The sequence below is a fragment of the Haemaphysalis longicornis genome, unplaced genomic scaffold (genome assembly GCF_048455015.1).
Source record: "Haemaphysalis longicornis isolate Haplotype H1 unplaced genomic scaffold, Haemaphysalis longicornis Haplotype H1 scaffold_7, whole genome shotgun sequence".
Classification (NCBI taxonomy): domain Eukaryota; kingdom Metazoa; phylum Arthropoda; class Arachnida; order Ixodida; family Ixodidae; genus Haemaphysalis; species Haemaphysalis longicornis.
Genome location: NW_027526422.1, coordinates 147,552,534 through 147,564,355, shown reverse-complemented (window position 1 = coordinate 147,564,355; position 11,822 = coordinate 147,552,534). Strand labels below are relative to the sequence as shown.

Below are 11,822 nucleotides of genomic sequence, written 5' to 3'. Positions count from 1 at the left end.
GGGTTGTAGCAGTAAGCGCATAACGGCGGACGGCGGTACAGCCCATTATGGGGAATCACTGCTCTGCACTTCCGACAGCTTTCACATTGAGTGGAACGGCTTCAATTTTTTAACGTTTTCCACTCAGAGTTTCGTGTATGGCTGATCAGTGCTTTCGAATTGCTATTGTTATGCTCTCGCCCCGCCCGCAGAATAATCTGCTATGCCACTTAGCCGTGCACGCTCTAACGTTTACGTTCATTGACTCTTGCTATTCACCCGCCGCGGTGGCTCAGTGGCTAAGGCGTTGCGCTGCTGAGCACGAGGTCGCGGGTTCGATTCCCGGCCGCGGCGGCCGCTTTTCTGATGGAGGCGAAAAGCAAAAACGCCCGTGTGTACGAGATTTCGGCGCACGTTAAAGATCCCCAGGTGGTCAAAATTAATCCGGAGCCCTCCACTACGGCGCGCCTCATCGCCTGCGTTGCGTCGGCGCGTTAAATCCTACAATCAATCGACCCTTGCTATTCATCCCACTGTTTTTTTTTTGCCCGCTATATCATCCTTCTCAGCTTCTTGTTCGTACCAGTAGGTGTCCTTACCAGAGAACGTTTTGGTAGTTTATGCTTTTTACTTGCGCAGTGCGTTATTTGCTTCTTATTGTTACCAGCAGTAAGTGGGAAGTCACTGTTGCGATTACAATCGTGACTGTGTCGCTGTAGTACTTCTTTTAGTAATCCTGGTGTTATGCGTCATGTCACTGTATTACATTTCGCGTCCATTTCGTAATGTACTAGCACTCAATCTTCACCGTTGTTCCTGGCCAGTGGAAGTAAATTGATTTATTGTTGAATATATAGCTACCGAATAGACATTTATTGGCGAAGGTTGTCCTGCAGGTGAGAGCTTAGGAACCTTGTATGGCCTAAGCGGCAACGAGCAGGCCGAAACAGTTCCAGGGAAGCGCGTAGGTATACAGACAACGATGTGGATTCCCTAATTTCTTCATTCTGGTCCTGACGCTGCACAGACTGGTCGACATGAATCATACTGAGTAATGACGACGCTGATGTTTTTTGGTTGACATGGTTAGTCTTATTCACTACAGTACTATTGCCCTCGGCAATACCATGCTGAATACGCCGGTTCTCGTCTGACTACAGTACTATTACTGCATTGTTATATTACTATTATTATTTTTATTATATAAATATTATTGTTGTCTTTGTTAATATTATCACGCAGCGGCACGCTTGTCGCACCGGTAATGGGCTCTGTCAAACCCCCCTGTAGGCGATTAGGGCTTGGGAAACAGCTCTAAAACCTGATGGCGGCCAGGAAAGTGATCCAACTTACACCAAAGCGATAGATAGGCTCCTCCAGAATCGAAGCATCGCCGAACGCTTCCCGCGCTGCTTGAATTTATTTTTCATACAGATTAAAGGCCTTCCACCTTTTTCTTTTTTTATTATTTTCACATAAGAATATTTTAAAGGCACTTCAGTCGCCTTTTAGCCTTGTAATGGTTCCTCTACACTCCATAATATCGCTGCTGACCACAACTAGAGTCCTGCACACCTAGTGTCAACCAGGTAGCGGCTCACGCAACCGCTGCTACGTCTTCTTGCTTTAATACGGCGGCACCAAGGCACACCGTACAGTGTTGTGAGGCAGCCTTAGGAGATATTATGCGTGCCGATGAAGACTGCTGTCTTTGTACGCTGATCTTGAGAATCTTCGAATATATCTTGCCGTGTAGAAGGCTAGCCCGAAAGGAGTAAAGAAGTTCACACAACTTGCCAACGTTTGTAGAATCTTTGTTCGGAAGGGAAGGAAATGTAACAGCAGTTTCCTTTAAGGCCATAATTGGAATGCGTCCACGGCTAGGACAAGTATGTTTATAAGTAGGAAACAGTCATTACGGCAGTGAATTCCCTAGATGGTTCAAAAAGGTAATGCGATTTCCTTTTAGGAATTAATAAAGGAATATGTGCTCTCGCAAGGCCCTTGCACGATGACAGGAAGACGAGGATTTGGTGCGTTACTTGACGCCTCGCTCAGTTTACTTCACGGGGAACCGGTAGCCGGACTCCTGGTGTATCGAGGTTTGCACCCAAGTGCTCTTCCGCATGACATATAGCTGTAGAGTCGCTTGGAAAGAGGATTTTGGAAGATGATTCGGGTGATGGCTGCGTCACTTAACTAAGATAAGCTTAGTTTGATGTCTTGTTCTCATCTGGATATCTTGTTCTCATCACTCGCTCTGGCTTCAAGTTTACTTCTACTTAATTCCCGGGTGTGTACGTAGAACGTTTTTGAACAAACGTTCTAAGCACTTAAACGACGGCTCTAATTGAGCTGTTGCGCTGCTGTTGGCCCTGGGTGGCGTCTCAAGCAATCTTGAATCTTGTGGTATCATCTAACCATTCTTTTCGGAAGCGTTTCCATAATCGGGCCCTAAAATCGAAGAAAGTTGAGGGAAAGGACGGGTCGAAGGTGGTCGGTGCTGTCATTCCCTCGCTGAGGGCATTTTTAACCGTGCGAAAGCGAACACGGCGAGCGCAAACGTGATGCAGAGAGCAGACATCATGCGGTACAAGTTGTCGTAGGACCCCATGCCGTCGCGGAAGACACCTGAAAAAGAGACAAAGCAAAAGTGTAAGGGCGGTGTAGGCAAGCTAGGTTGTTTTTTATTTTCGACGAAGAATTTATTTATTTATTTATTTATTTATTTATTTATTTATTTATTTATTTATTTACTTATTTATTTATTTATTTATTTATTTATTTATTCCAAAAACCTTCAGTGCCCGTTGGGCATTTTTGTAGGGGGGTTAATTATTAATCACGAAAACAATATGTAATCATAGAAATGCAAGCTATAGAATGGGAACACAGGTTTGTATCGGTAATCAGAACGCAGCAGAACATAGCAACCGAGCATAATTCAGAACATAGCAACAATATACGGTCAAAAGCAGTAAATCAAATGTTAGCATTCAGGAAGCCCTTTCAAGAGCAGTCAAAACATTCGGTGAGCGCACAATTTCATTCGGAACAACGTTCCAATCGTTAATTGTATTGGGAGAGAATGAATACCTAAATACATTGATGCGGCACTGGTACAGTTTAATTTTTTCTAAATTGTCTCTTCGTGCGGACACGTATTTGGGCGTTTTTAGGTAAGTGTTTTTGTTAATTCCAGTTGATTCTATCTTAATGTTATGGAGAACTTTCATCTACAAATTTTTCTACTCGGCAGCGTTTTTGATGGAGTCTCTTGCATGTATAGCCTAACCAAGTTTAGCAAATGTCTGTATTCCTCAGTTTGTTATCCACTACTGTTAAAGAAGATCATCTGCATGCCTCTACAGAGAATCCATCATGTGTTGTGAAGCTCTGCGCGGGAAGAATCGCAGCTTTCTTGCATCCTCCGTTTCGCGTCCTGACAACAATGCCAAAAAGTGTGTACTCTTTGCGCTTCTGGAAAGCTCGTTATTGAAATTAAGGGTGGGACCCGCTTTTTATTATTGCGAAAGCGTAAAATATCTGCTTCACCGCAAGAGCCACCGTTGGCTCCTGCAATTGGGGAAACGGTACGTCATTTACAATATGCAAAAACGCATGACGTGGTTCCTGAGGATGAGCTTCTGAAGTAAACCGAAAATTCCATAGGAAGCAGGAGATTTAGACATAACGTAACAAATGAACCGACGTCATCGAAATGAGCATAGGCTCTTAAAAGATTGACCGCGTATCCGCTCACTTTGCTCCAAATCACGTCGAAACTCTTGACTCTTCTGCTACCCCTGCCGCATAACTGCCTCTCCTGTCTTGTCCCTCCACCTCTCATAGTGTTTTCCTCCTGTCTCCGTATACGCATTAGAGGTTTGCAATATTCAATTTTCCAGCGTAAGCGGCGGCTGGCGTTCCATTTGTTGGGACTGTATTACATAGGGACTGAATCACGACTGCGAGGTTCGGTAGATACCATTGTTTGTTGTTTGGGGTTAAAACATTGCTTTAAACACGTTTTTTTATTTTCTTTCGCAAACGTTAAGCACACGTCTACTCTCTAAAAGAAAACTGTAAACACCAGTTATACATCGACTTTCTGCCTCAAGTAAGCCTATATTACATTTCTGCTGAACAATTTGGAAAAATACAGGACATCTTTCTAGATTTATTATGTGGAGAATAATTGGCCCCCACAAATGTTTCGCTGAATAATGTTTTCAACCTTGGTCGGCCGGCTGAATCGAAGGAAAGACAGATAGAGAGAGCAAAATGTTCGCGTGAGAGTGTCAGGAGAAAGACTATCGTGTTTAAAAGCGCTCTCTTCAATGACTCGCCTAGCTAAATCAGTTGAATATTAGCACAAGATGGGTTCTGTTGCTTCTGCCCAGCGGCGCAGCTCTTTTTAAGGACCCAAGCCGCACTTCCAGGCGCAGCGGATCAGCGGCTTTCAATTTGATGGTTGTCCGTATTATATTGGACATTACTGCTTTCGCCTTACAGAGTCGAAGAAGTGCTCACGTGTCCTGATTTTTCTTGTCTTTAAAAGTGAGGCGCAAACTCACCGATGAGAAGCGGTCCAGCCAAGGAGACAGGCGTCAAGGCAATTCCGATTACGCCCATACATATGGAGAGTCTCTGCACGCCAAAGGTGTTGCTGAATAACACCGGTTTCAGTGCGATCACGCAGCCAGCGGGTAACCCCGTTGCCATGGCAGCCGCGACAATTTGCACAGGTGTAGTGGCGTGTGGCATCGCTAGGAAGGACACGGCCTGCGCAAGCAGACAAATGACTAAAAGGGCGGTTTGCTTAAGTCGTGCTTTTTCCCAGAGAAACGGTAGCGCTAAACGCCCTACAATCTCAGATGCTGCCACGTACGAAATTATGGGTTCGGCCTTGTTCCGCGCCACACCCTTGTCCAGAGCGTAATCCAGAACTGTTGCTTCAAAAGTGACCGATGTGTAGTCAGCGATTGTGAATGTGGCCACAAGTATGTATAGAAGAGGATTTCGGAAAAAAGAGGTCTTGCTGCGATCGCCTCGAATTTGTAACTCGCTGTTACTTGTCGTAGGCCCCCCAGCCGGCCCGGTAACATACTGGTTTTGTGTTTTGGGGATTTTCGCGTAATCGCTCTGCACAATTTTCACCGCGAAAGGGCTCTCCAACGGCGACCCCGATATGGCATGCCCGGGACTGCCGAATTCCTTAGTTTTTCCAGCAGGAGTTGTAGCATTTGCATGTCGGGGTTTTGAAACAGTGGCTGCGTATTCGTCATGGCACTTTTTGTTGATGATTTGTGGGACATCTTTGCTCTTTTCTTCGGACTTATATTCGGCTAGTGTGGATGAAACCGCGACACCTCCGGTAAATGAAACGCCATTGGAGGTGTAAATCCCGGTGGTTTCTACGGCGGCTCTTACTGTACACCCCGAATCGGCGACAATAGTCCCTGAACCTTCACTAGCCGAACAATTCTTTCTTGTTCCTCCACAATCAGTCGGGTTCGATCCGCTGCCACGTTTCTTCCAGAAGCATGAGGTTATAGGCTTGGGGCTCTTCATCAACATGGTAAGGGGCAGCGTGTTCGATGTAAACGCAGAAAGAATGAGCAGCGTTCCCTGAAGATGGTAGTGTCGGATTAGAGCCGAAAGCACCATGGGAAATATGAGAGGTGCCAACGACGTCCCAGCATACTTGAATCCACTCGCCGTGGCACGGTACCGGTCGAAGTAGAGCATGGCGTAGATCGAGAGGCAGAGTAAGTTCATTCCAACGCCTACACCTGCAAAAGGCATAAAGGATAACCACAGTGACCAGGACTGGAATGAGCGGCTCTTTAGGTCAAGCCAAAAAACGGCGCATGAATAGTGTTCCCTAGCTTACAATTCTTCCGAACGTCGTTATGCATAAAACTTGTGACCGTTCATTTGTCACGTTTAGCGGCCTGAATGACGTCGTGTCAGAACAGACCACATTACGTCGGGCCACACAACGCGCGTTGGCTCTTCGCGCATTGTATGGTTTGTAGTCTGGCGTCTGTTTGCAATACCGGTAAGGTTGTTTTTCTAAGCAGAAATGAACTGCCCAGAGAATTTGGTGAAGGGCTGAAATGAAACATCTTGTTTATGTATGCCTATATACCTTGCCTTAGCCGGTCAACAGCGGGACTAGGTTATCTGTTCTCAGCGGTTGTGTCTTCGACTGGATTATTAACACTTTTACTTCTATTCTCCTCTTAGCGCTTTTTTATAAACATAGGGTGGCTTTTATTGTGTGCAGTAACGGCCGGTTTCATGCTGTGTAGCGGTTACCCGGGTACGTGTCGCTAAAGAAATGTGTGTTGTTCCAAAAAGTACAGCAGTTGAACACCAGCGCCTTTCCTTGTGACTTGTATCTGCCCGTCGTTCCTGCCTTCTGCGCTGTAGAAATTGTTTCCTGCTATCAACTACCATTTCGCCCAAACTTTCGAGTTATTCTAACACCCAATGAACGTCATGAAATCACATTTCGCATGGCATTTGGTCAAGTTGGGTTGAATTTTTGAGTGCCGTCTTCTAAAAATGATAGTTTTTCGAATGCTATGTTCCGACTACCAACGTAATGACCATATCTCGAGCTATGGACGTAACAAAAAAGCGTTTCATGCAGTTCCGCTCGCTGAGATGTCAAATTACTTCATTATTTAAAGATCTTACAATAGCTGCGACAACGGTCGCCTGGGCTTAGGCTGCCTAAACTCAAATATTTGTCTGTTAGTCTGTCTGTCTGGAAGTCGATTGATCCGTCGGGAAACAAGTTGAAACTATTTGACAAAAGTACACATTAACTATACCATTCTAAAATTCAAAAAGCACTGGCATAGGTCATCCTCATCGTAGGCAGAAGCGACGAAACCCCAGGAATATTTAAAGCAAGATGTCAATAACTAACCGACAGAAGCAACGTTCTTATCGGTGGTTCTTTACGGTGGCAACTGAAAAAAACAACGTTATAAAATGGAGGAAGTCGTGCCCTCTAATACAAGGGCAAGCCTGAGCAGCACAAGCACGGGAAGATTACTTTTAATTAAGATAATTGCCGTTGCATAAAAAGATGCGGGGAGCGGGAATTGGGGGAAATAGCCCGATGGATGGGTCGGGGAGACAGGAGGGCCAGTTACGTTCAAAAGGCGGCAGAATGCTATTGTCATTTGAGAATCCAGGGTGGCGAGCAGACACGGTGCCAATTTTCTGCTCTTCGCGATACGCATCACAAACTAAAAGATCATACGCCCACTGCTCCAAAATTATACTTACGGCGCCACTGCCTATCTGCTATCCTCTTGGATTAATGCCGCAGGGACGGTGTAGTCTCGGTTCGAAAATACCCAAAACCACAGCAATATTATCTCAGGAAGTAAAGTTCACGAAGCTTCCGCAGTATTTCCTTAATGGAGACTGGTTACGAAGACTACTCACCACTCGCGATTCCCAACGTAACGCACATCCAAGTAATACTGGGCACGAATGATGACGCGATAAGTGCCATGAAGTTCAGCATGCTACCGAGGACTGCTATTTGGTAGATCCTCAGTCGGCCTTGAAGAAGCCAGACCAACCAGCCTGCAAGCAATCACGATGTTTTTATTGCAACTTCGAAAAATAAACTGCAGTTGTTGATGTGGTGTTGATTTTGGGAAGGCCTATTGCTTTCATCACAACTATGACTTCATGGCGCAATCGTTTTTGCAGAGGCAGTGGTATCTTTTGTATAACTTGTTATATAGAATGTTTCTTTCAAAATAATAATGAATCTATTATTTGTACCGTGTGCAATTAGCACCCTGACACAAAACAGAACTGCATGATGTCTGCGACCATAACTTACAGAGCATTACGTTTAATCTTTGACGAACGTTTTTCCGATTCCTTAGAACCACCGCCTTCGTCCTCAAAACAGAGAGAAACCAGTTATTAACTAGAGCAATTCAAAGTATTGTGTAAACATTTTGGTTATGCAAATATATGTATGTAGGTGCGTGTTACAACCGACATTATACGCTGTTTTGCTCCATTTATGTACTTTTAATGCAGCTCTAGCGTGGTTCGGCTGGGTAGATTAAGTTATTGCGAAAAGTTATACTTAAATAAAAAGAGATTTTATTAAATGCAAAAGAAGAGTAGGCGGTTGTCTGGTTCAGGAATCCACGTTTCCTCGCCCTCTCTTCAGCCAATTTGATCAGGCGGAGTGAGAGTTCCCATGTAAGATATGTTCAGGTCTGCCATCCAGAGCATGCGTGATTTGCGAGTTATTGATGCGACTTCACAACAGTAACGTTCCCGTCTTACGTGTTGTATTACTGAGAACTTTTGACATTACAGGCTTTTATATTGAATTTTCGAGTGTATATAAGACTGATCCTCTGTAGGTTAGGGTATGTGTAGGCTTGCAATCGTCCCCAGGGGATTCCGTCCCGGGCGTGAAGGTCCCTATGTAGAGAATGGTGTGTAGTTTTGACTTTACTCAGTATCTTTGGTCTTACTCTTTAGTGTTTGGAGAGCGGGTTTATTAGCTCCATTCCGTCCTCCGTCTTGTTTATGAACTCGCAGGGGAAGGCATTAGGAGCTGTCTAATAACACAGACGCAGCAGTGGGTGCGGTGAGCGCGTGGGAGCTGCGTACGGTTATAGCCGAAGACAGTAGCGCAACATTTATAAGAACGTCCACTCGTTCGTTACCCTAACTGGCCCCCCGGAAGTGACTACGCCCACCGGAAGCGACCAGGACTATCCTAAGCAAATTTTGGAAGACTTACATTGAATGGAACTGACAATACCAGCGGTTTTGTCCTGACACGCATGTGAGTGCGATTTAGGCCTACTAGGCATTGGACGAGTTCGGCCCTTTACCGACATAACTAGAAAGATCGCTCAGAAGAAAACCCAGCGTGGCGCAAACGAACCCCTAAACAGTAAAAAATAATCACAATACCGTAGTTGGGGTGATTGACTGCTCTTATGAACCGATTACCACCCTGGACATCTGTGGGGTAATATCAGGAGAATCAGAGGCAATGCGAGAGCCCTAACCTGTCCTCATAACACATAAAACTCGGAAGGGTCTACAAATGATCACCGACACCAAGTAAGATTCCCGAGACTATTCGAATGCCAGGATACGACATTAAGCTTCCGACCTCCTCAACATTAAGAAAGGCTCACCAGTGCCACACGAAACTTGGAGCTTGGTCATGAGACGCTAGCTTATACAAAGTCAAATATTCAAATTGAGGTGCGTGTCAAATTTTCCTTCGCAAGAACCTACTTTGCCTGGCGGATTCCCCCTAATTTGGTCGATTAACATCATACGAATGAAGGCTGAAGAACCATGGCCCATTTATAAGGATGATGTGCTGCGCGCAAATTATTTTTGCACTCATGCCAACAACCATGTATGCGCTGGGCATACCCGGTGAGTCACTTTGAACAAAAAAGGGCGCTGCTGGTGGTATTACCCAAGGAAGCAAGACAGCATTCCGAAGATATTTCACTCGTTAACCAAAGCGGCCGCACCAGAAGCGACCAGCACCACCCTCAACAATTTTTGAAGCCTTACTTTCAAAGGAACGGGAAATAACTGTAGTTTCGTCCCGCCCCGCACGTGTGTGCGTGCCAGGCCTACTGGGTCTAGGAGGAGTTGGGCCCACTACCGTTACTCACAGGCTGGCGGCGCCGCGTCAACCACCCAAGCATGATTCCCAAATTCTACCAAGACGAAGGATGGAGTCACCCCAAATTGCAACGCCCTATGAGTCCGAAACAACTCACCCCGCTTACATTATGACCCGCCGACGGGATCAACCTGGCGGGATACAAATAAATTTCAAGGCCGAAGACCACGTGATATGCGAAGGAACAACTACTGCCTGGGGAATTCAACATCACACAATGAGCCTGCGAATGCAGAAACGAGATAAAGCAGAGTCGCAACCGGCTACATGCACTTTTGGAAGCAGGACGGACTATCCACAATGACACACCGAGAACTTTACTCGTCTAGTGAACTCTGCAGAGCGGAAGACAAACCCAGACCTTACAATGACCACTCAAAGGGCACAGGTCAGCTAGACCCATGTCCAAGGATACGTGAGAAGCGATCATGCAGCTATCGCTCTCTCGATCCACACCAAACCAATGGGATCCCAATGAAAAAAAGAATTACTGAATGGCACAAGAATAAGGAGAGATCAAAGGCAGTACTGTTGTGATCATGACGCTTGGACGAAATGCATTTGAAACAAAAATATGAAGTATGACAAGACGTACACAAATCATAAAGGACCTGAGAGCAATCCATGTCTGTATGGTGTTTTGCATCTGTGCATGCAAAAGTACTAAGCCCTGCTGTTGTTGCCTTTAGATGCTATTCTTCGCAGTCTATACCTTCTCCTTCAAATTTGCTCTGCTGAATAATATACGTGTTACAGGTGAAAATTCAACAGTTCTGCATGGAACCACCCCTTTTCACTAGAATATTCACAATTTCACTAGAAAAATGAACGCCAACCTTCGCGTAGTGAAACGTAAAACTTTTCTTATAGGTAAAAAAAAGTGTGAATGATGGTATCCCGAGAAAACAGAATATGTGTGCAGGTACTCCACCACATCTGGGCACTGAAACAGGCAGCAAGGTGACAAATGTATTCTAGTGATTTAAGAGGTGAAGTAATTATGCGCACCCGCTATGTGCGTCATCACATTATTGAGCGACAAGGGCCAGCTGGCGCTCTGGTGGCTCACGCCGAACTCTTCCATGAAGGCCACGTAGAAAACAGCACTATTCTTTGGTATCAGCATCGCCAGAAGAGCACAGATCATGAACAATGGGAGAAGGCTCCAGCAGCGATCCACAGGAATGTCACCGGTGGCGAGGAACCATTTCGCCATGGCCACGCAGGCTGGTCCTGTCTAACGAACTTGTACGACGAAACACACAAAAACAGAGGGTTAGGGAGACCATACAACATAGTGAACGATTTCAATAGCAATCAAGTGGGTACTAAGGGAGGGTGAAATGATTCAAAAGAATACCTACGAAAAGAATAGAAGCTACAGATAACCATAGGTCGGTTTCTGTACGGCGTCCTAGAGCTGTTTAATTTTGTATACCCTGTTGTAGTGGTACCTTACTATTCCTGAACATTGTAGGGAACAGGAGCAGAAATTTGCTCGGCAACGCTTTCATTTCTGAATGATTCCCTTCAAAAATTATGGGGTCTCTCCCTAAATTTTCCATGACGGCCTCAGCTCACACGAAGTTGTGTTGTAAGGACTATTGGTTTGTATCAATAATTTCAATCAAATCAAAGGAGGCCACTCTAATGTTTGCTACCTATAACGTCAACAAAACAACTGCTTGTGCTCCGTTAATAAACAAGCAGACGAATTTACTCAATTTTTTTCCGCGAAGAATTACACTTCTTAAAGCATCGATAAAGCGAACTGTTTTAGTGAGAGGTGTAGGCCATCGTGCGTGAATACGGACGCAAACGTTAGGGGTTCAAGTGTTTCGGGGTTTTTCATTCGTGCAGCACGCTCACCGTGTGCGTAGAATGAAGCTCATTCTATTGTGCTCCTGCCTGTGACTGCAGGGTGGTTGGCGGTTTGTTGTGCTGCGTTTTATTGCCTCTCCCGAAAAGCCGACGTTTACGTTGAAAAATGTCCTGCGAAGCAGCACACATGGAGTGTATTCCCGGGTTTCCGGCGATTGCAAATGTATGCAAATATTGAATGAGTGCATGTTTTCAAAAGTCCAGCGTAGATTTAAATAATTTAAAAATGCGAAGAACTATG

The 11,822-nt window shown here is 45.2% G+C and overlaps 1 protein-coding gene across 1 annotated transcript; it reads right to left on the bottom strand.

Moving 5' to 3' along the window:
* Positions 1-1,551: 1,551 nt before the first annotated feature.
* Positions 1,552-10,916, bottom strand: LOC144146592 (uncharacterized). Its single transcript, XM_077678531.1, has 4 exons — positions 10,709-10,916; positions 7,450-7,593; positions 4,557-5,774; positions 1,552-2,610 (listed from the first exon to the last, which is right to left on the bottom strand). Exons 1-4 carry the CDS (start codon positions 10,914-10,916, stop codon positions 2,486-2,488), a joined length of 1,695 nt encoding a protein of 564 aa, XP_077534657.1. The 3' UTR covers positions 1,552-2,485.
* Positions 10,917-11,822: the final 906 nt, after the last annotated feature.

Coding starts and splice junctions, on each gene's coding strand:
- LOC144146592 (XM_077678531.1), bottom strand. CDS start 10,916: ATGGCGAAATGGTTCCTCGCCACCGGTGACATTCCTGTGGATCGCTGC. Junction 5,775..7,449: donor TACGTTGGGAATCGCGAGTG/GTGAGTAGTCTT, acceptor TGCCTTTTGCAG/GTGTAGGCGTTGGAATGAAC. Junction 2,611..4,556: donor GGCTGGACCGCTTCTCATCG/GTGAGTTTGCGC, acceptor TCTCTTTTTCAG/GTGTCTTCCGCGACGGCATG.